At 42.7% G+C, this 27028-nt stretch overlaps 1 protein-coding gene across 4 annotated transcripts in view; it reads right to left on the reverse strand.

Moving 5' to 3' along the window:
* SMYD2 (SET and MYND domain containing 2) overlaps positions 1-17842 on the reverse strand; it is a 30376-nt gene extending 12534 nt beyond the window's left edge. The window contains exons 1-5 of one of the 4 annotated variants that reach the window (XM_074817917.1): positions 17347-17842; positions 14174-14237; positions 6586-6696; positions 4885-4945; positions 2222-2346 (exon numbers count right to left, since the gene is read on the reverse strand). In XM_074817917.1, the coding sequence (XP_074674018.1) occupies positions 2222-2346; positions 4885-4945; positions 6586-6696; positions 14174-14237; positions 17347-17528 (543 nt within the window). In that variant the 5' untranslated portion in view covers positions 17529-17842. Of the gene's footprint in view, positions 1-2221; positions 2347-4884; positions 4946-6585; positions 6713-14173; positions 14238-17346 lie in introns of all 4 variants that reach the window. The other 3 variants (XM_074817918.1, XM_074817920.1, XM_074817919.1) reach the window with 3 other exon arrangements.
* Between the last annotated feature and the right edge of the window lie 9186 nt (positions 17843-27028).

The following is a 27028-nucleotide window of genomic DNA, read 5'->3' on the forward strand; positions in this document are numbered from 1 at the left end:
GGAGGGAAAGATTATATCCACAGCAAGTAAGAACATAAGGCTACACAGGCTGACATGTACAACAGCTTGATGGTTCTGAATCACAGGGAAATATTTAAAAATATGCAGTGAGTTATCATCAACTCCCCTCCACTAAGCCAGAGACAACTCACTTCTTGAATGCATCATACCAGAAATGACACAAGAGAAAGAATCAGAAGGGATGAGATACCACCGGTTTCACCAGATGAATACATGACTGAAAAAGGCAATGTGGAGGGAGTAAAGAGAGAACAGTGAAAAAACTACAGATCAAGGTTGTTCCCAATGGTGGAAAAGAGAACGTGCAAAGGGAGGCATAAAATTATGCAAGGTCTTCAAGAAAAGGATGAGATGCTGGAACTTGAGACAAGGGAGAAACTGTTTGAAGAGTATGACAAGGTGATACTGGGGAGGAAGAGCACCAGTCTCAAGAGCTATGCTCCACAGGGACAAAAGAGAGCAGAATGATACCAACAGCTGGGGAAGAGAGCAGTGAAAGGCAAGGATGGTTTACGGACAAAAATCTTTGCTCCACCCAAAAGGACCACTTACACCTCAGCCATGTTGAGTAAGAAACGACATCAGACAAAGCCCACAAAAAGCAGTGAGCAAGGAGTAATAAGTATCCTAGTCCAAAACAACTGCCCTGAGCCACAAGGAGAAAGAATGCTGAATGGAGGAGTGAAGTAGACAACATGAAGCCAGAGAAAGTGTTGAAGCAAAACAAAGGAGCAGCAGCATATCCATACTACTGGTTTTAGGTCAAGTTAACTAATTATTAGGAAACATGTTTGTACATATCAAGTACAGACATGTCTTCCCTTTTTCCGGAAAGATTCATGCTGGGGCTAAAACCTCAGAAGGTTGTAACCTGTAAAATACTTCTGAGGAACATCCAGATGACCTTTGGAGATTTTAGTTCCAAAAATGGCGACGTTGACAGTGGCAGACAGTTGCCTGACAGTCAGGATGAGCTTAAGGTGACACCTAAGTGCAACATTATACATTTACAGACAAGACCAGATAAGACTTCAGATCTGGAGTCAGCAGTTCACAGAAGTCCGTTAAAGTACCATGATCTAGTGAGCTGGTTCAGGACAGCACATGAAGCGAAAGTCATTCTAGCCAAAATAATGAAATCTTTGGGGATTCTGGCTACTTTCTAACAGAAACACTCAGAAACACCACAAGAAACTGGATGTACTGATGTCTTTAAAGTATCCCTCTGGCAAATATAAATTGCAAAGTCTTCAAAACACAAAAAACTTTTCACTGAAGGGAAATGTATAATTAGAAGCAACACAATGGATGACGAGTAGATGCTAAACATGCTAAAGAATCATTCCCCTACAGAGTAACAGTATCTCTATATTAAGGAAATAGTAACTGTGCCTCTTTGTTGGTAGAGGCCCAGTTGCCATCTCAGCTTTCATCACAGCAGTTAACATTTGCACCCATCTCAAAAAAATTAAACTTTTTACTCAGACGTTTAAAACTAGCTTATTTTGAAGTACAGGAGGAAAAAGAAGAAAATGGATTTTTCGGTATTCCACTGGTGTTATTCCATCCACTATAATACATTCAATTCAGATGCGTATGAAAAGCAGGTGAGAAAAAAGAGGTGACACATTTCAGAAGTTATCTAACAAGACATCCTGCCTTTCCTTCATCTCTCCAGATGACCAAACTACCTGACTGCATTTAAAAGCCACACACCAGATAAAAGTTTCAGACTGCTCTTTCTACTTCTCTGAAGTTTACTCCCTGTGAAGGTCAAACACAACGACGACCTGACCAGCAAGGATTTCCACAAGTTTGAAGCCGGAACGAAGGATTTTGCCTCTGCAGGATCTCAGACCAGCAGCCTTCCATGTAAGTCAACAGCAGCTGCACTATGCTTGGCCCACAAGAAGCCTAACTTTGACAGGGTCTAATACAGGCTGTTTCCCCTTTTCTCCAGCGTTTGAGAAGCACCTCATAGAAAGTCTGCAGACAAGTCTCTCTTCCCTCACTACTGAAATGGGGCATGTCCAGCCACTTCTGCTCAAGGAAGTAGATCTTCTCCATCAAGCACACCCAGCTCTCCCTAAGATAAGCAAAGAGCTTACCACTTCCATTGCCATTAACAACTTCCTCTTTCACAAAGGCTAAACTCCTACAGCACCATCCACCTAAGCAGGCCGTGTTCTAGCCAACTTACTTGTGCAAAGAGAACTACAAGGGCAGCATTGTCAGGGTACTCCAAGTGCTTTGAGTAAAAGTGATGAAGAGCAGCAATGTCGTTCTGAATCAGCTCTCTCTTTTCATTGTCTAGTTTGTCAAGGTCTGTGGACAAAGAATACATTCCATTTCAGTAACAGGAACACTCCCCCATGAACTGCAGCTAGACTTACGTTAGAACAGGCCTGGACTTAAACAGAAACCCCTCAAGGAACAGCTGCTTGGAAGTACTGCAAGAAGTGTCTGTTCTTCCATAAACGTAATGCTGCTCTGCCAAAGCCACATGTGTGCTCCAAGAACATGCAGGATTAAAAAGCATTTTCTAACATCTTTACATTAGCAGGTAATGGGACACAAATTTCCCTTTCATGGGAGAAGGGTTACAGTATTTAAAGTGCATTTGTTAACCCTAGCAAACAGACCAGCCAGCCCTGGCCCTCTAGAAGCCTATCAGCTGTGGGTAGCTATCATCAGCTGTGTAACACGACCTACGAGCTACTTGGTCCCATCTACTGTGGTATGAAGTCACACTCAACATCACACTTCTTAAAACATGCTTTACATAGTGAAACTTCCTCATATTGTTGGTTGTAATTCTTATCAGTACAAACCAGCCCAGACTCCTGCTAAGGAAGGCTGCTTATCTCTGCTTTTAAAAGAGTGGTCTTTCCCAGCACAGAGGCCCTAACTATTCGTGGCCACATGTGATGGGGACCTAATATTGGTTGACAACAATGCTGGGGTTAGTCACCAGGGGTTCCCTTTGCAGCAAGAGGAGGATAACATGAGGGTGCCCAGGACTGTAATCCACCTGACCTACTGCAGGCACCTGCTTCAGGAGGTAACAAACAGTGCTTGAGAATGCCCATGTCTCCATGGGCTGGGGGGTGACCATCAACAGAGGTGTTTTTAACTGGCAGATATCTGAGAACAATAGGAGACAGCACGAACATCAGCAGAAACGTCCTGGCACACCTGCCAAGCGCACTGCCTTATGGGTTTGTTCAGAGATTTACCCTCAGGCCCGTGACAGGTTCTAGACAAACCTGTGGCCACTGAACCTTTTCCTGCTTGGTCCATGCAGAGCAAGCTAGATATTGACCATATACTCCTGGTCCCTTCTCTCTCCTCAAGAGCAGAGTGTTGGAAACTTTCTTCCTAATACTCTCTCTCACAGTGGCAGTGTCACCAGCTCACTCCTGCTCTAAGAGAGCCAGCAACTCATCAGTTTCCCCTCTCCAACTCAAAATAACAGTGGAGAGGAAAACATGTAGGAGGAGAAAATGCTGCACAACAGTGGAAGAAGAGGGAAATGATTTCTAAGAGCAGATGTGAATGACAGGAGAACCACAAAAAATACTGAGGAAAGTGAAATGGGACAATTTGATGAGAACTAGGACAAATCAGAAATAAGAAATTTTGAGCTTCCAACTGACAACCAGGTGCCTTTGCCACTCCTGTGCAGGGTGTTGCAAAGCGTAAGGCAACTGCTGAACACAGCAAAGTTGTGCTAAGAGATGAGGAGAGTCAACAAGGCAGAAGGAACAGGGGTTCTTACTAACAAAACAAGGGCTCCTAGAGGACAAGGGGGACGTTGCAACAGTAAAAAAAAAATCAGCCTTTTAGCTCCCAAATTAATAAATTATTGAAGACAAGCTGTAATGCAGAATATACAGAAATTACTTCAGCACCTACCCATCCTCCTCAAGCTCAATCCTACTAACCTACCTGTAAAAATTATCCTTGCCTTAGGCAAAGTCAAGTATTGGCATTTTTCCCCCTTATTTCCCCAGTTGTCCCAACAGCTGTGACAGAAGCTTTTGTTCAGGAAGCAAGTAAGACTGTGATCTTGCTGTGCTTGTTACTCCGCTACCTCAAGTCCTAGCAATGACTGCATTTATTCAAGCATTTTATAAAGGGTTTTGGAAGCCATCAGAGTGAAAAATGAGAATATACAAACCTATTGTCTCCTTGTATATTACCCCCAGCACCAAGAAAGAGAAACGAGAGACCAGTGAACACTGCCAGGATGGTTACTAGTCCCCTAGTTCCTCACTTTCTAACTCTGTCTCATCGGACATAAACAGTAGCCTTCCAGTTAAAAGCAAGCTATTGCCTCATCTCCTTCCTTGGATTATTTTGGAGCATTTAGGACATGGAATTTCAACACAATCATATATAACATGTCAGATTTGACTGGCAGTGACAGATACTGAAGCACAGTCCAGAGGGTTCTGCAATTAGCCCCTTAGTCACTGTCACCATCAAGCAACTGTGCTGTCTCTGATTTTATGCCTCCTGGTAACAAATACCAGCTATTTTAATTTTACAACATTACAATTCTCAAAAGACACTAGAGTACCAGAAAAGCCATGAGATAGATGTATGCTACATAATTAATTCTGTCTAGATTCTCACCCCTGTTTCACATCCCCGACAAGCAACCAAGAAAAAAAAAAAAAGAAAGAAAGAAAGAAGAGCACTGCACTTTCAAAAAAATGAGGAACCACAATTCTCTTTGTTTAATCCCTTCCTCCAACAGGAGTGGGATGCTCTGAAAGGTTTTGATGGAGGGGGCCAGGGGGAAGCAAATCATTAATATAAATAACTGCCTCTGTTTACCTGCAAGCCTTTTTTACTTACGCGATTCAAACTCTTTTACAGCAAGCAGCTTCTCCGACTGTGTTCTTTCAGGGTGAGTTTTCTAACAATAAGGGGGAAAAAAAACGAAGAAAATATTTTAATGTTTTAAGTTGGCGGTTTTGCCTACTCATTCATAAGCTGGGAACTCCTACCTGTAAAACAAACCCAAATCCACACTGTATGGAATTTATAGAAGTTGATTAACAGCAATGAGTTAAACTGACTGCCCTTAGTAAAGCCATAGAAATATTCTCTTCACACCAAATTAGGCAGCTGAAGATTAACTCCTATCAAATTTATATACATAAACTGAACAGTATTTTAAATATGTCATTTGCTTTGTTCTAGACACCCAGAAAGCTGCTAACAATAGCAAGCAGGCAGGAGACAGGCTTCGCTTTGAGGAAAGTGAATAAACTGACTGTTGACAGAGTTCAAAAGCAATGCTCCATTGTTGGCCTAAGGCCACTTCTTTGTAATCTTGGCCATTAAATATGGCTTTGCAGGTGGCCCAGCAGCTGAGGTTCAGGGACTATGGTTTGCATATTTAGCTTTTATATGACATGTAGGGTTCTCCCCCCTCCCTGTAAGTGATAAAAGCACAAATTTATTCCAATGACTTTTTGTCATTAAACATTCGATTTTGTTTGTGGATCACCACTAAACCACGCTTTAATTAAGTCACACACACATACATTCACACACACATCTACACACACAGCAAGTATGCAGCTACCTTCCCAGCAGGCCACCAAAATCCTCACTACATACAGTATCCAGGTTGCCCTTGTCACATAAGCAGACCTCAATCACACAAATATGCTTCAAAGAGGATTTGTTTTTGTGGAAAGAGTTTAGAGCTCTACAAAGATACACAGCATAATAACCTTGAAACTCATGAATCCCGTCCCCTCCCTTAAGCACTTGTGTTATCCTCAGTATCCATTTAGTTAGGGAACACTGAAATGGAGGTTGACATTGCAATCTTATTTCCTTACTAATAACATCCTTTTCCTCCAAAGAACAAGATCCAGAGATTTCTCTCTCATTCTCTGTTTTTCACCAGTTAACTCCAGTAATCGTAAACATTTATATCTGAGTATCTCAGAGGTGTTCTGGACTCACAAATGTACTGGGAGTTATATACTACATAATGCTATGCAGATACAGCTGAAAAATAGTACAACAGGCAACTGCTTCATAGAGATGTCAGTGCCTGCAGACAGGTAACACTAGGAACATTCATCAGAATCTAACCACATACACCAAGTCTCAATTCTTCTTTCTTCTTCACCAACGTGGCCTTGGTGCTAGCCCACATATGTAACCAAGAGCTGGACCAATCTACTAGAACGGAGGCTGAAACACCATTCACATTGCAAAACTATCAATAAACTTTTCCAGACCCTGTTCAACAGTACTCTTGGCTGTAAGTTATAGCTACACAGCTTAAAACCTCACTAGCCTTTTGCCATCTTCCCCCAAACGTCTCCAGCTGGACTACGGTGGCCCTCACACTGCTGCAGTGGTCTGATGGTCAGTTCGTTCAGCTGCTCATGCTCTGTATTACACCCGCCCGTACACAGGAAGCTAGTATGTACGTGCTTTGCAGGGACAGTTACTGTCGGTCAATTTTTATTTTCCTGCCTTCCCTGGCACCCAGAATAGGAAGATACCTCCCAAGTCTAGCCTCCTGCTCACCTGTTTGGCAAGGATCCTCGCTGTTAGCCTCACAGTCTCCGAGGGATTCCAGTTCTGCCCAAAAGCGCACATGGCAGAACATTCTAGCTTGTGCATTGGCCAGTCTTCCTTCTGAAAATGTAGAAAACTATTAAAAAAAATAAGCCATGAAGATAAAGTGATGAAAAAGAGGATGCAGTAAGTCCTGCCAGATCCTAGAGGTCAAGTGAAATGTGTTTCCTTTAAAAAAATAAGATGACGCTCACTAAACCTGAACAAAAGCTTGAGTCACATTTAAGGGGTACAGCTATCCTGCTTTTTTCAAACAAATTCACAAGGGATGAGTTAAGGTCAGAACATCTTCATTTATTCAACGGAAAAAAAGAATTAAATGATGAAGAAGCAAACAGACAACATGATTTATAAATCACCAGTTCTTGTTGTTCAGATCAAGCACGTGCGGACAGAGTAGCTCTGAGATTGATGGCTTTATTGGGTGCATTTCCATTTAATACCTTGGTCCCTCATTATGAGACAACCCCGGTGTAATCAGGAGTAATGTGTCTGAAGTCAATGGATTCACAATCGCTGTAAGAATCGGTATATGTAAGGTCAAAACCAGACCTACTGAATAGAATTATGAGATTTTTTTACTTAAATGTTGTAGAATAAGAGTACAGCTAGGCAATGAAAACACACTAATAAAGACAAACACATTTTAGTTAAAAATATAGCATATTCCTAGCTCAACATACAATAACACTTGGAGTGATGGCACAAGCCACTGGCTTTTGGCACTCTACCAATTTCCTCCACAGCAACAGAATCTTTCAAAGATGAGCACAGAATCACTGATTAACACTCTGCACTGGCACACAGCCTGGCATGGGCTGTCCTCAGACTACATCAAATTTAGTTTTATTTATTTATTCAAACATGGAAATATTCTTATTTCTGTATTCAAGCAATGCACTATTATTTATTTCTTTATCTTATCCCAGACACACATTTATAGCACTGTGTTAGAACAGACTTAAAGTGTTCTGCCTGTATAGGGAGCATGAAGTTTTGTTTTTAGACCAGATTTAAACCGGTAGAAAACAGTAGCAGAGGAAAGAAATCACAACAAATCCCACAAATTTATAATTGATTGAAAGCGAAAATTTGAAAAACTTTTTGTAGCCTCCAGAAAGTTCTTAATTCGCCTTGCTGTGATTCACCCACTATCACAGACCCTGTATTAGCCCACTCCAAAAAAAAATTAAAAATAATTGTTTTGTTTTGTTTTTTTAAATATAGCCCATGATAGTGACTGAGTGGCAGGAACAAAAGAAACACAGAGTTTCCCTTGGCTGCCTAACCACTGATGGCAAAAGCCATTTGAGACACCACAGGCTATCTAAAACACCTACGTAGGACCAGTAGATATGATACAGGTCTACTGGGAGATGCATTCCTTGTGGGACCTACAGCTGGAGGTCACACTGGACAACCCAAGGCACCTCAAACAGCCAGCCAAATCAGGACCCCCAGCATCTCCTGCCTTGGCTGGTCCACCGATTTACAGGTTTTGCAGATCAAAGCAAAAGCTGAGATCACTAATTTCAGAGTTAGTACACCAAAAATTCTTCCATTGAAAATGGCCATTTTAATTGCCCTGGTCACGGACAGCTTTAGGAATTTATTTTATTAGGAAAAGAAAGATGAACACCTGCCCCAGCCTCACATAGGATTTGAAGCAGTGCAACACTGCAAGGGTATTCAGCCCCTCACAATGTCAACTTCATTGTCCTTGATATCTCAGTATGGTACTTCCAAAAAAACCCACATCCAGGCTGCTTGAAATAAACTCCAGTGTAAATGTTCTAAGAGGATGCAGCAATACAGACCAGGAGAACCAAAATAGTGTATTACACTGTAACCATGTCACGTGAAATTACACTCTCAACTCTCCTACAGCTGTCACACTACAAAACGCTTCTCTGGAGAGGCCCGTTTCCTATGTACGCCCCAAGACCTTTTCTGGAAAATTCTCAATAGCCTTTGCTTAGGAATCCACAGGCTAAAGGCTAAGAAGTGAGACAGAGGGAGACCTCACCTCTCAACACCCACAGCACCCACCAACTTCAGCGTGATTTCTCGGTGTGCAAGAAGGGAAGGCACAGAACCTGAAGTTTTGTAGGACCCACACCCATACACACCAGTTAAATAAACAAGAGAGATTACCCGATAACAAAAAAAAAAAATCAAAATGCAAAATCACGTGCCTGTCTCAAACCAGCGTTTTTAAAAATCCGTTTGCTCCCTTTATTCTTTACACATTGTTAATTAAAATCTTTCCCCAGGCAGAATCATACTGAGTTATATGAACTAGTAGGGAGGTTAAAGGGACAAGATATGGCTGAATTGTGCAAAATGAGATAAAAGCCTGAAACACCACAAGAAGAGAGAGTACTGATGACTGAGTAATACCTGGGATGGAAACACTGTGACAGCAGCTTTCCCTGCAATCACAGCAGGGCTGTATTTTGCATTCTTTTCCACATTTTTCTCTACGTAGTTTGAATTATAACAGGTAGCATTGTTCTAGTTGAATCCCTAACGCTACGTTAATGATATTTTCTTCCTATTTTCATTACATCCACAGTATTTTTCCCTTCATTTAGGAGTGAGTGACAACATTTTTGGAAGGGAAGTTCTTTAAAGCTTATGCTTTTCACATCAAAGCATGGAAACAATCTTCTCCACCAAGTTCTTCAAAATGATTCCACTGTCCAGGACTACTGGATTAATTCCCAGGACAGTGTCATATATATAGCTCAGCATAAAAAAACACCCAGAAACAACAAAATGTAATACGCCCAAACACATAGCCACAAGTCCAAACAAATGTCCTCGTACCTCCTTCCTCACGTGAACTTTTTCAATAGGATGTAAAATTTCTGTTGCATTTCATTTGATTGAAAAGAAACACACACAAATACCAGGCAGAAATACTGAGCAAGCCAGCACAGAGGTTAAGCCCACTTCTTCAAAAGCTTAATGCCCAATTATGCTCAAATGGCATCCAATTCTTTAATCGAATTTCAGTGAGGCAATTTCTGACGTCTGATATTATTCAGTAGAATTCTCCGATACAGTCCTTCACCAAGCAGTGAAATAAGAGTTTCACACATCTTCACACCCATCCTTCCCTACCATCATTTACTGAATGCCAGACCATAGAGAGTACTTGACTTCCACAGGTTAATGTTCAAAAGGTTCACCGGAGACATTTATCAAAGAAAGTTACATGGAGAAAGTTTTTGGATAGGGGGGCAGACACTTTTCCAAGGCAATCTTAAGCAGAGTCTTGCAGCATCAGGTTCATCCCGGGCAGAATCATTACAGCAAGAATTTTGTATTTTTTCTAAGGCTCACCAAAAACGAGTGGGCAATTTGTACAAGGTCCCATTTAAAACACATCTGCTTGATGCTAATTCCAGGTCTACAACTACATTTTGAGGCTTATCAGCTGGTTAAAAATATGTTTTCCTTACTCCAGAAATACCAACTACAGGTCTCTTTAACATGACATGTTCAGAAAAACCTGTAAATATTTTGTTTGAAATATATTTCAGCTATGGAAAGTCATGACAAAAACATCTCCTTCTGCACTTTGGCTAGTTGATCTCCACTCTGTCTGGGATAAATAATAGCTATGTGTAATAACAGAAAGAGGAGCTCCAGTAGCTGGTTCAAGTTCACCAGTTCCACAATTGCAACCACATAACCCTCTTAAAACATTTCTCTTCAGAGTGTTTCAGCAGCTAATTTCGGAGGAGAAAAAATGAGCGCAGGTCTCCTGCTGTTTGACTAAAATTATTATAATTTAAGAAGTCAAGACCCGAACAGCTGCAGATGGGGTCTGAAAGTCACTGTTACAATAACAGCCCTGTGCTTCGAGAAGGCAATAGTGGAGAGCAGAACGGTATGAATAAGCTGGAAATCGCAAACTCTTTTAAAAGGAGAACTGGATTAGAGGCTGGGAAAAGAAAGACACAGCAAACCCAGGCTAGATTCTACCAACCCACAAAACATTCAAGGCAGCAAGGACAGGCAGCGAAGACAACTTCCACTCTCACATGCCCCACATCTGAGACTGAACCTACACCTATGAAAACATCCAGCTTAGTACAGGTCAAACTTCAGGTTATCTATCTTAAAAGCAAAATAATAGACCAAAATAGGCAAAAGACACCTTAGCACTAAGGGAACTGTGCCAGGGTCAGCGTATGAGTGTATGTGTGAGTAGAGAGAGTGCCCTAAACAAATCAGCCACTGTATCACTGCAAGACTTTGTCTTCCTGAGTTCAGTCCCTCACACTACAGTGTGACACCACCTTTCCCTGCAACCAGGGCAAAGAAATTACACTGCAAAGCAGGACTTGGTCAATGCATCAAACACCTGGCCATACGGCAAGAGATGCACTTTTTTACCACCTGGGGGATCAGCTGTATCTTTTTGTACCTATACCCCATCCGCAAAATCAGAAATGCCACGAAGGCGGCTGTGAGGCTTCATTCATTAAATGCTTGGAAGTATTTTAAGAACCTCAAAACAAGGATACTATATGGCTCAACAGAGTGGGAAATACATGCAGCGTCATTAACTCACTTTCAATAACCACGTTATTCTGAAAGAGAAAAAAAAAATCTCATTTAACAGAAATGCACTAGAGGATGAGGTCTGCAGTTACAAAATCCATAATTCTGAAAAGGACATCCAAAAAAAAATGTTTCCTGCTGCACACTCTGGCACCCTTCTCTTGTCTCCTCCTGATCCATCTCTCCCTACCACTAGAAAGAATTCCTATGAACTGTGGTATAGCAGGTCTTTAAGTAAAAGAGTAAGCTCAGAAAATTTGGTTTTCTATCCCATACAGTATATTTCACATGATGAACAATTGTCAAACTGAATTATATGGAGTAACAAGGTACTAACCAACACCTGAAATCATACCGTGTCTTTGTTGAGTACATGTAATTTTTAGCTGAACTAAGCAAAGAAAACATGGATTTACAGAGAAAATTAACTTAATAAAATAAAAATCAAATGAACAATGCCATCGCAATTCTCAAGTACAGCCCTGCCCCTTTATCAGCATTGCATGAAGTCTCACATCCATGGAAGCAAAAGGGACACATTTACTGTACATCCCAGTGTTACAAGTTCAGTATCAAGGCACAGATGTCCTTTTTTGCTTTGACAAAGAATTGCTGAACTGCTGAAAAGTGCCTTTGAACAAGACAGGGATGAAGATGCAGTGCAGATTGTCTGTGCAGCACGTACAGTCAGTGGAGACCAGTTACTAGAGAATATTATGCTTGAAGGTAACTTTGAAAGAATGTCAAAGAATTCAATCTCAGCAACATTCATAAATTTCATCAGACTGACTCAGAAAGGCCCAAAACATGGAAGATAATGTTATATTAACTAGGGAGTCAAAAGCCATATGCATATCACCAGTACGAGTGTAGTGCTAGTACCTGGGCTTGTCATACTATTGTCTAGACATCACAACATCTAAAAAATGCCTTTATATCTAAAGCATCATACTACATACCAACAGGTAAGAAAGATTTTAATTCATTAACTTATCAGACAGACAAGCAGGTTTTTGCTGAGCATCATCTCCTGCAGTCTTAAGGACACTCAGTTTGAGCAGTTCAGTTTTTAATTCTTGGAATACGCCTTACTAGAGAAAGAGTATTCCGAGCACCAAAAAAAAAAAAAAAAAAAAAATCAAATTAAGAAAGTAACACATATACAAAACTTTACCCAGGGAATAGAGAGGGGAAAACCTCCTTGTTCTTAAATATGAAAGTATAAACTTTGTTAAGGCTAGAAGCCAGGACACTGAGGAAGGAACTGGAGAAGGGACTTGGAGGTACAAGCAAATGACAGTGGATCAACAGAAATAAGTTCTACTACTTCCACCATGATATCTACTTGCTATTTTTCCTGGCACAAATCACTGAGCTTTCCTACTTCAGTAAATCTTGCTTACCTGCTTCATAAGCCATTGTGAATTTTATATGGTAAGAGAAGAAACTCACAATCTCAGATAAAAAGTGATAAACAGCCAATAAATTACTTTGTTCAAGTATTTCCTTCCCTCATCTAATTAAAAGCTTCCTAAGAAATAACGTCAGATGGAAACATTTCTTACAAATAAGCATTTCTCATGAATGAATCATGGGTTTTCTCTACACTGCCTTTAAAACTCATCCAGATTTCTCTCAGCAGCCTTAAGGATGCTCATACAGTAAGTGTTCTCTTTCTTCCCAACAACTGCTGGCTGTCAGTCTTTCAATATTCTGTGAACTATTGCAAATTTTGCAAAAAACTTGTTTCTTTTAAGCATTTTGAGTCCTCCTGGTGCTTCAAAGCCAAAGGCCATTTGATTCACCCACAATTCACTAAGACACTGTGGGAATGCAAGAATCTGGGGAGGCAACAGAAGGAAAACTAAGGGGAGGCCAGGCTCGCTTTGCAAATTGCACAATGGGAGAATAAGATACATCCTTGCAATAAAAGCAGTAGCCATCTCCAAAGCGCTTGGGAACTGAACAGCACAAACTGCAACATCTCTGTCCAGATAATCACAATGGAGAATACTTTGCATGCAACTCACGCACTCAACAGCATGCTACCATGTAGGAGAAGGTTTGGATTATTTATAGCTAACACGTAGTTGCATGCCAGACCTTTGGTGACTCAAATCCTTCACGAGCACTGTTCCATACTCTGTGCCCAGCACCACAGACCTTACATAGCTTACATTATTTAGCTAGCAATCCAGTTGAGTTTTTCACACGTAAACTGGGTAATTCTTCCATACCAAGCTGACAGCCCACAAAGGCTAGATAGAAGTTCTGGCAATTTTTTTTTTTTTTTTTTTTTTTTAAAAGGTGCTTATTCTAGTTTGAAGTAAAAATGAAATTAAAACTGCACGCAAATGTTTTGGATGTTTTCATATTGCTCTGCTTTAGTGTATGCTTATATCCTATTTTTGGGGGCTTTTAAAAAACAAAGTATACTAAAAGAATAAAAGTTGACAGAAGGAGTGAGTCAGGGAGAAAGCATGGTAGGTTTCAAACGGTTATGACTACTGTTAGCTGTGGCCACCCAAAATACTTGCAAAGATTCTAAAAAAAAAAAAAACCAACAAAACCCCCTTAAGATAGCTATTTAGTGATTTGATTTTTCCATTAGACACAGACTCTTACCAGCTTAGCGAGCTAATGTTAAAATTATCTGGTTTTTGCTTAAAGAAAGAAGTAATATAGACATAATTAGTGGGCTGACAGGCAGCTCTAATCAAAGTCTCAGTGGTACCAAGCCCTACAGCTACTGATCTTGAAAGACTCATGCAGACCACGTCCAAATCCTGTAACTGTCCAATGCACAACTACATGGTCAGCATCTGTGGGATGCTGAAACCGACTGGACTACTATTAACCATAGCTACAATTAGAGACTATCAATGCCACACAAACAAAAAAATGGAGTTCAGTACCACCCACCCTCCTTCCCCTCGTATCTTCACAAATTGCATTACCATACCTGACATTCCACATTGCAGTAAAAGGCCTGTTTACATCTTCCACACTTCGACAATCCTTCTTTCCTTAAAAAGAAAACAGAAGTTATTCTATTCTATAAATCTGAAATACAAGTGTATCCTGTATCACTTTTTGCACAATGTTTTGCATTTCACAATGAAAGCTGTATTTTCTTCAGAACACTACAACTACAGCTTGAACACCATCTTCTGATAGCACACACTATTTTTATTTGTTTAGAGATTCAAAAGCAAGTTTTTCTTAAGAACTGTTATTATGCAAAAGCACTCCGCTGTCCCGATAAATTGCTGGGTTTGGAAACATGTTATTCTGTGCTGTTTGACACACAGCATCATTTTTTGCCACTATATGATGTATACTGATAACTAACTTTTCTTTGTTTTTCTAAACTTCTCAGTTGCTCTGTATGCTTGCTCACCAACATTAACCCTTTGCTTCTGCTCTGCCAATTCCATTGCTTCTCTGTCTGGCTACAGAAAGCATGACCATTGTTTCATGAGTAACTGCCTCCCAACACCAAGAAAACACATTGCATTAATAAATACACCGTTTGATCTTCTGTCACCATATAGCCTCTTACTGTCCCACTAACATCTATTCAACATCTGCGTATTCTAAGGTGACCTAAGGCTCACACTCTCCTTTTTTTATATTTGTATATATCCCAACACAGGCAAGTGCCAAAAGGAAGGTCCTTTTCTGCTTCAAGGTGCATGTGTTGTAGCAGATCCCATCAAAAATAGCGCACCCAACACATGACATTTTGGTGTGACAGCAGTAGGGATCTCTCAGCAGTATTGAATACTTTAAAATGTCTACACACCCTCCCCAGTATAAGCGGCAAAAAACCTGTATTAAACTGAGGTAAGTTCATTGGAGTAAAACAAGGGTGAGTGTCCTTGTACAATCTGATAGCGTGCAACACTTCAGAGGTCACTGGCATTCAGAGTCCATAAAGCGTAGCAAGCCTTGACATCCTCTGATCATTCTTGCAAAGTAGAAGGTGCAACATGAGTCAGGCTAACATCATGACTCTGCTTGCTGATGGTATGTACCTCAAGCACATCTGCATATTTAAAGTAAAAAATACTATCAGATGCAAATACAATGTTCTAGTCTCATTTTGCCCATTTTACTACAACAGTTTTTATGATCACTTAGCAGCTTCTCTTCCCAAGACTAGTGCTGAGCCCACAACATCCCTCCTAACGCTCTTTGCAAGTTCAACAAGCAGGTTCAGAATCTAGTATGTGCTAACTCAGCGCCAATGGAAGGGGCACAGACACAAAACACATTTCTGAGCGCTGGCAGATCAAGTTACATCACTGAGATGTCCTTCCTCTTAGTGGAACCTCATCACCCTGGTGTGAAACAGGTTTCAGGCTACCTCACTGTAACTGCTATGATACTACCTTCAGTGCACTCCTTGATCACTGCGCTCCTCCAGAGTTCCATGGGAGAAGCAAGCACAGAGAACAAGCAGCATTTATACAGGCTGCTCCTGGAGACGATCTTTAAAAGCTATTCCATGAGACAACTATTCTCTCTACAATATTACTTCATATCAATGGAACATGGAAAGTATCCCTTGGTCCTTTTACAGTGAGAAATCTTCTGGATGTGATAAACAAAACCAGCCAGTTTCCTTGGCACAAGGGAATTTGTAGTTAGGCACAAGATAAAAACAAAACAAAAAACTTCAGGGCTAGGAAAAGCTACCAGTGTGAAGAAGGTGAGGAAAATCACCTCAGCTCAACAGTTCTTCAAATTAATGGGACTCACTTCACTGACTTCTCTAGGAACTATATTATGTGCTCATATGCAAAAGAGAGGGGTGAATAAAGTGAATAAATCATATAAGTAGATAATGTAATGAGAAAAGAAAAAGGACAAGGTCAAGAGAAAAGAGAAGAAAATGAAAAGTGTTGAGTTAAAATAACAAGAGATGAAAAGACCTACTAGAGTGCAATAATTATATTCTTCAGTTTGCCTCTCAGTCTACATATGCAAGCAATACTTACGTATTGATAAAAATAGCAAAACAGTTGTTTTCCCTTACCAAGGCAAACACTAAAATTTGCTCCAAGTTATAACCAGGTAAACACTGCAATTCTTTGGTAAGCTGCCAGAAGTCTGGAAAGTACTATACCTTTTAAAAATGTGGTGTGATGTGACATGCCACAGTGTCACATCCATGCCTGATTTTCTAACGATAACCTTAAGCTGCATTTTTTTTGTTTGTTTTTTTCTGCTGCAGCAGCTGACATTGAAAGGTTTACGGCAGCCACTGGAATACCCGCAGGAGGCTGAAAACTGCCCCTCCACACAGGCGAGGAGGGCAGCTGCTGAGCCCCCAGAAAACACGAGCACCCTGCAGCTGGCCAGAGCCAGGAGCCACGGAACACGCGGCAGCAGGCGGCCCTCAAGTCTGAACGCTCCCGGCCACGCGGTAATGAACCTCTCACGCCGTCTGTGCTTTGCTCTAGTAACAGTAAATTGCCAGACTAAGGTTTCCGACAGAGAAGCAGAAATACACAGATATTTCTGTATATTTCATTATGGATATAGATATATTCCATCCACGCCATGGAAATGCAAAGCGTGAATTGGGCAATTGCAGAGCCTTTCTCCCTTGTCAAAACGTCATTAAAATCTGTGAATATTACAACATTTCTACACAACTAGGTGGATCGATGAAACTTGGCGTGAGAGCAAAGTTACACACGTGTCTACGTAACTACCAGAGCACGTGAAGAGCAAAACTTTTTTTTTTTTTCCTCTCCCCTGAACTGTTTAGCAAGGAAAACCACTCTGGAGGTAAAAGTTTCGTCACGGCGCTGTCGCCAGAGAACTGCGCGGCGCAGGGAAGTTTTGCGGGAAAGGCCGCGGAGCTGCCCGGGAGCCCTCTGCGGGGGGCGGGCTCTGCTGCCGCCCGCGGCCCTGGCGGGGCCGAGGAGCGGGCCCACTCGCGCAGCAGCGGCCTGCACGCCGCCGGCTGAGGCGGCCGGGGGACGCGGGTGGGCCGACCCGCCGCTGGCTTGGGGCGGGCCGCCGCCGGCCGCACCGCGAGCAGCCGCCCCGGGGCCGGCCCCGCCGCCGCCCGCCGAGCCGCCACCGCCCCCCGGGCCCGCCCCAGGCCTCGCCCGGCCCTACCTTGCGAAGCAGCCGTCGCAGTGGCTGCCGCGCTCGCTGACGGTCAGCACGGCGGTGTAGGCCGGGCAGCTGAAGAGCAGCTCCCCCACGGCGTAGCGCCGCCGCGCCCGCAGCCCCCGGCCCTTGCCGGCGCTGACAAACCTCTCCAGGCCGCCCGGCGGCGGCGGCGCCTCCGAGCGCATCCCGCGGCGGGGAAGGGAAGGGACGGGACGCCGGGGCAGGCCTCCGCCCTGCTCCCCTCCCGGCCCGCGTCCGCCGGCAACGGGCGCCCGGGGAGGCCGCGGCCGGGGCCCGCCGGGTCCTTAGCGCGCTGCGGGGCGCCGGAGGGCCGCTGCTGCCTGCCCCTGCCCGTCGTGAGGCGCGGGGAGCGCCTCCTCCGGACGGCGGGGGATTAGCCGGCGGTGACCGGGGAGGGCGGCCGGCGGCGGCTGCGCACCCGGGCAGTCGGCGTCCCGCTGCGGGCGCGGCCCCGCGGGGCCTGGGGCAGCCTCGGCCCGCTAGGCCCCGAGCCCCTGCCCGGGAGGCGTGCCGGGAGAGCCGCCCGGCCCACGGCCCCTCAGCCCACCCGCCGCGGGCTGGCACCAGGGAGGGGGCTGCGCACACATTCTCCCCTCCCGGGCGCGGTGGCGGGAGCCGGCCTCCCCCCAGACGTCGAGCACTGAGTGCCCCAGGGCTGGGGCTCGCCCCGCCAGCCGCACAGAGCCTGCCGCGAGGAGCAGCAGAGCAGCCCAGGAAGAAGCGCTTCAGTCAGGAGCAGTTCGGCTGTTCAGGTCCCAGGGCCTCCGGGTGTCGTGGCCTGCCTGATAACCAGGACAGGACTCGGCTCATGCAAGCCCGGTGCCATTCAGGTTTCCCCACCGCCTGTCCTGGTTTACAGCACCCGCCGTGGGGCTGTGATGGCAGAGGGACCCCTGCGTGACCCGTTTCTCCAGTGGCACGAGGAAGCAAGGCCACTGAAGATGGTGGGGTGGGCAGGAGGTCACAAAACGTGAGGGGGTGGGGGTGGCCAGCCCACCCCTGCTGCAGCTCGGCCAGCTTGAGAATCAGGCCAGGGCCTTGGCCAGCCCTGCGCTGTCATGCGGGGCTTGTGAAAGCCAGATGTAAGTTATGGCTCAGAGGTGGGAAAGCTGACCATCCTCTCCTAGTATTTTAGGATAATATCCTCTGGTCTGATCTGAAAAAATCCCGTGGAATTAATGTAAAATTGTCATAAGGGATGCACTTCCCTTTATAATAAATCAGTCAATGAGCAAAGAAAGAAACAAGAAGTCTGACTATGACAGCGACAGCTGTGTTGTAAATACAACAAAACCTCCAACGGGAAGAAAATACTGAACTTATGCAAAGTAAGAATTCCTATCTTAAAATTATTAAGAATAAATCTATTACTGAAATCCAAATGCAACCCATGGGAAACCAATAAAGCTCTCTGTACTAAGAGAAGCGCTACAGCTTTGTGCTCAAGTATTTTGCATATAATTACTGGTTGTACAGCACTAAGAATATTCCTTTCAGAAATACAAGTAAAGTATTGAAGTCAATCAAAATGGTTTTGGTGCCACTTCTAGTTCACAAGCAGTGTATATTGATGTAAGCATCCAAAGGTAATCTTTGCTATTAGTATCTGTGTATTTAGTTTTGTGCTAAATTATTTGTACAATAAATCATCGGTAAACTCCCTTTTGACTAAACACACTGGTTGAGACTTTGAGGCTCAAAATTTTCACAAGGAAGTGAATCAGTAAAGTGGATAGGAAAGAAGTACGTTGAAGAAGCAAACTTGAAATAAGAAATGAGCTTGCAAAAGTGCTTTGAGAATGTCACTAAATAAAAATAAAAATTGGTCCAGTAGGATCAAGATGAAAGGACTAGATTTTAATTTATTAATAGTGCAGTATGTCACAGAGCTATTTATTTTGCTAAAGCTACTCTTGTGTCACTGAGCCGAGAATCTAGTCTGAAATTAAAACAGCAGCAGTAGTCTGTAGCTATTCAGTATTAATATTCCCAGTCTGTTTCTCTGGATAATTTCAACTAAGTAGAAGTAGAAACGCTAAAGTAACACTAGAGAAAATAAGCATGCAAAATTAAATTTGCCAAAAAGGTAACACATCCCGTACTGCCTCGTTGCAGACATGAGGTGACAGACACAATGAGGGTGAGAAGCTGAGGTGCAAGGCACTTTCCCCAGCATCACAGATGTCTGTCGGGCTGGGTGCTCCTGGTCCTCCTCTGCTGTCGTCATGCCAACAAGCCACGTCAGAGCTAACTCAGCACACCGCCTGAGCTGCAGCAAAGGTGTGTCTGCATCTGCCCTAACCCATCACATTTTCAGCTGTGAAGCACCTCCCTAGCTGTGTAAGCTCAACTATTTGTGGGGCCACCCTGAGAATCGGAATTTTTAAGTACTCCAGTGTAAGCAAAATGATGCAACCCCGCAAACCCCAACCTCTCCGTTTTGAAACTGGATCCCTCACCCATCGTGGCACAGTCCCACAAAGGGCTGAGCTGGACAAACAAAGCCATGTGCTGGAAATGGTTCCATCGACAGCCCCTGACACGGCCAGGTGCAGAGGTTGTGGGTGGCGGTCCCCAGGCAGGCTGACCCGGGAAATTAAGGCCTATTTGTGCCCTCAGGGCACTGACAATAAACTATTCCATATAACTAACTTATTTTATATCCAGTTGCATATCTTTAACATCTTTGAGGTTCTCATCCATTGTAACATGATGAAACTATTGGAACCACTGCAAAAATAATGTATCTTTCTGGACCAGCATTATTTGAATTAGTTAAAACATCACTTTTTTTACAAGGCAAGAGCAATGAAAATAGATTCAGTCATTGAAAAATATGTTATCACCCTCCAGCACTGAACTAAATGGTAATCATGACCCACTGTAGCTCTATGGACAGCAGGGATGGAATTAGTGTATCCAGTTAGAATAATGAAAGCAGTATCTAATTGACTAACCGAGCACCGCATCTTGCGCGCGAGGACTGACATTTACTCTGTATCCCAGTTCAGTGTAAATCATGGATGTCTAGCTCAAAGGTCTGGACTCTTAATTATAGGCATTTCTACAACTAAGTATATTTAAAAATAGTAATTGATAATGTATTCACTTTATGAATGAATTAGCATTAACTGGGAAACTGCCCTTATGTTCAATCCAGTTTGATTAATTGATGGGTCAATTATAGATAGACAAATAGAGTCACAGCTCCTAAAACCGTCTACTCTGACTTCCTAAACTGCACAAGCTATTGAATTCCTTGAACTAGTTCCTGCTCAAAGTAGAGCAAAACTTTTAGGAAACAGCCAGGCTTGATTTTAAAATGTCCTTAATAAGTGGCTTTATAAAAGAACCCCTACTAAACACATATGCTTTATTTCTACCCTTAATATGCTCAGTTGTCTTTTCAGCTACTGGATCTTGTTATAACATTATAAACTATTTTGAAAAGTTCTCAGTTGTTTTCTCTCTACATTAGTACTTGTAGACATTGGTAAAATGAAATGATACAGCATTTGCTTCTGAAATCTGAAAACATAGCATTATATACTCCAGTCATGAAATCCTGGTCACACTGAAATCAATGACAAATTCCTACATTCTTTAATGAGTTCAGGAATTTATTTCTGTTTCAAATAACATTGTGTCCAAATAAAAGAGGTTAACAACTCATATGCATTATCAGATTACTTCTAAACAATATCTTGTGCTGGGTCATAGGCTTCTCTAAGATCACGTAGGTTCACTGATGAGAAGCTTGTGAGGTTTCTTTTTGGGGGAACCAGCTGGGATGATGGCAAACATTATCACACTCCTGTTCCACATTATCACCCTTGTTGAACAGCTGACAATTTGATTATGCCTCAGGTAATGAGGAAAAATTTGAATTTCAGTAGCTCTCTTTTTTAATAAACAGTCATTTAGTTTTAAAAACAAAAATAATAATTTACTAAATAGGCTTTATTCCACCCTGAAAAATGTTGCTTTCCAAGAGATAATGCATGAATTTATTCACAAGAGTGAAATTCAGCACCGTCCTGCAGCCCCATTCAAACCCTCCAGGAGAAATTCAACCAGCTGCCTGTATAGCTTTTAGCTTACTTTGGATGTTTTCAAGAAAGAAAATTGGTTTGATGATAAGTTATTAATGAAAACAGTTTTGTAACTACTTTGTTAGTATATTTATCCTGTCCCCCTTTTTCTATATTTATACAAAACCTGTAAATAAAACATACTCTTTTGAATCTGCCTATTTTATCTGTGTTTTCATACCATGTTCATCAGATAATCTGAACATGGGTTTTTATGAATCAATTTGAATGCCTAAATAAATACTGTTTATAGCAAAACACAGACTTGTTTAGGAAGATTCTCAAGGCTTTTGCCATATAAATATGCATGCAACTGCTGAATAAATAGCCAACACCAGGGAGTTTCAAGCAACCAGAAAAAGACTGGAGTGCTCTCACTCCCCACTGCTCACAAGATGAGCAGCGGAGTCTGTACCCTGCAGGATGTGTTGAGGACCTGGCAGGGTGGGGTGATAAAATGATACTTTGCTAAATTATACCTCATATCTGCAGAGACTTGTACTTCTCATCTCCTTTGTGTTTTTTTAACTTCCGTTACATCTGTTTTAAATATGAAAGATGATGGCTCATGAAAAGATGTGAAGTAGGGTATAGGTTTAAGAAAGCCACAGAACAAAGTGTCGTGCCTGCTCTTTGAATTTCTTAAAATTAAGGAGCCTTTAGAAGCGGAGTTGTTCACCTTCACTCACAACCTTGGAGCCACTCTACAGAAAACTGCGTGTTTGACAGGAAAAGATCCATCCCTGTTAGTCAGTTTTAGTTAGGCTTAGTCACTTAACTTCCAGAAATGGTACCGCCAAACCGCAGACCGTATTCTCCAGGAACAGCTGCACGCCCCATGCTCAAAGCTGTCTTTTTGTGTTACGTGTCACTGCAGACTTTAGCCAAATAGGTTCTAAACTTGCAAGGGGAGCGGGGAGTCACTTGTGAAGACACAGGGCCCGGAGCAAACTGGAGGTTGAGCTAGGAGTAAACAGTAAAATCAGCTGCAGGGTAGGTACAAGAAACGATCATAGGCCAGCAGCCTACGGGGAGAGAAAGGAGAAAGGAAACTGTATATAATCTTTTCTATATTTAATGCAATTATTTCCAGAGAGATCTGGTTTACTAACCTTGCCATTTTTTTCTTTTTTTTTTTTTTTTTTTGTTGCCAAAACTATTGGTACCAGCAGCTGCTTTCAGCTGGCCAGTGCAGGTACTACAGAATAGATGGGGCAGCTGGAAGCTCTCGTCCTGCACTGCGGTCCCAGTAACACAAAACTCAGCATAAACTGGTTTAATAGGCTTTGTGGGTAGATTTCATGGCCCATCCTAAACTCTGTCCTGCTGTAGCTAGGGAGCTGCTTCTGGTATCTTTGCAATTTATGGGTAATTTGGGTTCAGAGATTCGCACCTTTTCAGCAGGTGAGTGCAAGTCTATATTATTCTTTGCAAACCAGAGATTAAGTGTGAAGGTAAAAACTCAGCAGGAGCTGGGAAATGCTGCCTTTCAAAGAGGAAAAGTGCAGTTAATCACTTTTAGGAAATAACTTGCAAGGTGGGAGTTCAGCGATGACAATGAGTTCAGAATTCGGTAGGCGCTGCAAGCACAGCGTGTCACTGGCGCGTCTCTCAGGCTGGTGTGCTCCCAGCTCCCAGCCCTGGAGGGGCCCGGCCTTGACATTCAAAATCTGTCCTCGTGTTATCTTCCACATCTATGCCACGGATTGTTGACACGTTGACAGAATTGACATTGCCCAGTTCTGATACACAAACAAAAATGCTCTAGAGATGCCCTGGCTCTGTCGATAGGCTGTTCCCAACCAAAGAGGACTGTTGGAAAAAGAGAAGCCAGGCAACCCCATAGAGATGTCTGTCTCTTCTCTTTAGAGACATTTGTGATAGTGAAAGACCCAGAGATCTAGAAAGAGGTTCCTCATTTTTTTAATGAAAGGAAGGAAATTCTTTGCCCTCACCCATCAGATACCCCCTACAATTTTATAAATATTAACATCCTTTACCTCCTGCAAGTCTTCACAGGGGAGAGTGCAGACCTAGAAGAAGTAAAGACTCAAGTTTCTGCCTAATATATGGAAGTGATTTGCCTGGGTTAAATATATTTTAATCCACTCATTTGAAGTTTACAAGCATTTTTAGTATGTCATTACAGAAAGCCTGTACACAAATTTCCAAAGACAAAAAGTGACAGCAGCACAAATGTGGTTTCAGGAACATATCATGATGACAGAACTGGATGACTGTGGGGAACAGGCAAGGGCAGCTGTTAGGTGTGAATGTGACACTCAACACTCAGATGCTTGCAGTTCACAATTTGCTTTTATCAGAATCAGCAACCTCACAACTGCCATTCTGTGTTAACTCCAGCCTGCCCCTGACAGACCTGCATTAACCTTTGCTTATGGAGCCACGGCAGGACTCAAGCAAATAAAAAAATATAATATGTCAGATTCTCCACTGGTGTAAATCAGCATCTCTCCACTGACTTTGAAGGAATGGCACCTGCTTGCTCAAGCTGAGGATCTTACCTGGTGCTACTGTAGCATCATTAAGTTGTCACATTCTTCCCCTGCCTCTCCTTTTGTCACCTAGCTGCAACTTTTCTGCGTTGAAGACTAGAGAAGGGTCTTTGATCCTCTGATAACTCCTTGAGGCTCCCTAAGATAATTGGCCAGGACATTTCCTGAGTTATCCAGGGTCATTTTATCTGCCCTTTTACTTGGAGAGGGATTACAGGCAAGAGAAAAGTCTTGGAGCCTTCACAGATGCAGACGACCTACATGAGTGTAGCAGGTCAGGCACCCCTCCTGACATGAGGGACACCCCATTGCCACCGGGCCGTGCTTAACCTATCCTGCTACTGATGTGGAAACAGAAACCCTCCAGGGTGACCTGGGCCCTAAGATTGTGTCCCTCTTTTGTCCCAGCTCACTGCGGGTGCTGGAAAAGGAAAGTGGGTGAGCTGCTTTTCTGCTTATGGAGGTATTTCCACATTGTAATCAAGCAATCTCTCCATATTCTCTCAAGTTCTCATGGTACGTCATTTTCTTCAGTTTTAACAATGATTTTTGCTGCTATTTTCCAAATCTCTGGTTTTTTTCAGCTTCATTAAACCTATGCTCACTGAAACTGTGTGGCATTTCAGTACCCACACCAATGCTGTATAAAGATGTAACATCACGTCTATATACATATTGGTTACTTTTCTATTTATATGTGCAAAGATTGCATTAACAGTATAATCAACAGTAATTTATATTTAACTCAGCAACAAAAATGCTCAAGTATCAGGCCTAAGACTGACCACTTTACAGCCTTGCTAAAAATATCTTTATTCAGTGATGACTTCCCAGTGATAACTCATTTTTGAGATTTGCCACTTAATAAGACCACTTTCTGCTAGTGGGTATTTCACTGAGACTGCACAACATTATTTTAATTTAGAATGTTTTGCAAAATTAAATCAAATGCCTTACAAATGTCTCAGTATATCACACTGAAGCAGTTACCTTTTCAGCCAAATTTGTAATCTAATCAGGTTTGTCTGACAAGACCTATTTTCCATAAAACCATGCTGACTGGCATTAATTACTTCCTGTCCTTTCATTCTTTATCAGTTGAATCCCATATTCTATTATTTTGCTCCCCCCTAACCTCCTCTCCAGTTTGATGTTAGGTTAGCTGGCTTACATTTACCAAGGTCATCATGTTCGTCCTTGCTGAATACTGGCAAAACATCAGTCTTGTTCCAGTCTTCTGGAATTTCTGTATTATTTCAAGACCCATTAAAAATTAACGTGTGGAAGGAAGAATCTCCTCTACCAACTATTTGAGGCTCCTCAGGTGCAAGATATCTGGGCCTGATGAATTACAGGTTTTTATCACAAGTAGATGTTTAACATCCTATTTGGTTACTAATGGACTGAAAAAGGCTTTGGCTGCCCGATATGATACTGCTGTCATCCTACTTTTTCCAAATCGAGGAGAGACATGTTTATTGAATATGGCTTTCTTCATTATTAATGATTTTACCGCCTTCATCTGGTAACTGGCTAATTCCATTGCTGGGATTTCTTGTGTGTATAATGTACTTCAAATACTCTTTTTTTTTTTTTTTTTCCTTTTATTTTGTCTTGCTGGATATGCAGATATCTTAAGCTTCAATTTTCTGTGCGTCAAAATTCTCCTTTTTCTTCCTTTTGCTGCAGGCCACTATTCCTCCTTTTAATCTCTGCCTCCTACAAAATGAAGTGATAGCTCGAAGGAGAGAGAAGGGGAAGGAAAGTGTTCATTATTCTGCTATCTTCAGGGTCTCTTTAATTACAACTAATATTCTTCCTACCTTCTTACCTTAAGTGTGCTTCAGGTAGGAGTGATACCAACTTCCTCTTATTCCCTTTTCTGGTGTTCCCTATCGACGGAGGGGCCCATCTTTCAGCAGGCTCATTCACATCCACGTAGTTCTTGGTTTCTCTGTCAACCACCTCTTCTGCTTCTCCTGTGACTGCTTTTCTACATGAACGGAAACTGAGAATACACAGACTGTTACGGAGAGAAGAGCCACCATCCGTCATCAGATGACAGGCACTTTTACTTCCTGAAAGATGAAATCTGGTCCAACAGAGTACTAAATATCTGTAAGCGACCCACGCTGCACCAGCAACAGCTAGAAGCCCTCCAGATGTGTTTACACAGAAATGCCGTGCTCTCCCAGCTTTGCATTTGGTACCAGTGAGAGCTGCAGGTACAGAGTACATTTGAAAATGACGCCAAATGTAGAGTATTCTTATTACAATCAATAACTTGGGTAATTCTCACTCTTTATAAGAATTTTTCTGGTGGTGGTTTTGCTTGTTTAGGATCCTTTTTCCTTACTGAGGGAGAAAAAAAATATAGTCAAAGCCTGGGAGTTTTGCTTTGAATGAAAGTTGGCTTGTGCCTCTTACAGGTTAATAGGAAGATAGCTGTCAGGCCACATACTACTATGTTACACTTACACTTAGTAAAATAGTTATTTAAAAAGAAGTTGCACCTCAACCATGTGCTTGGGAGCTAAAATGTGTTTGGGAGCTATTCTGTTAGCTGCTGGCTGAGCCTACACTGCTACTAGGAGAGGACCTGGGGCACAGCCCTGGCCCTGGGGCTAGGGGACTCAGTCCGGCTCCCATCCACGCTGCCCGCACCTTTGCAGCAGGCTGGCTGTGTCTCCTGGGCCATCGCTTGACAGGGGCTCACCTTTGGGCCTGGGGTGGTGAGCCTTTGGCCCAGGGAGAGCACTCTTAATTTGTGGTGTTTGTTCAATGTATATGAAATAACATGGCCCCTAGGCTGCAGCCCCTCTGGTGCTAGTTCCACTGAACCAAATGCTGCCAGCCCAGGGACACAGCACTGGGCAATACTTGGGGGCTCAAACATCATGGGGAAGGGAGCTAACACGATGCAGGATTTTCCGTACTGCCTTTGGGAATGCTTTCTAGAGGAAACCGTCCGCCAAACTGCCAGGGCACTGTTTCGAGGATGTACTTGGAGCAGTCCAGGACAGACCCAGAGACTAATCTATCAATGTGAACTGATCA

This window comes from Strix aluco, chromosome 3 (assembly GCF_031877795.1).
Source record: "Strix aluco isolate bStrAlu1 chromosome 3, bStrAlu1.hap1, whole genome shotgun sequence".
Lineage (NCBI taxonomy): Eukaryota > Metazoa > Chordata > Aves > Strigiformes > Strigidae > Strix > Strix aluco.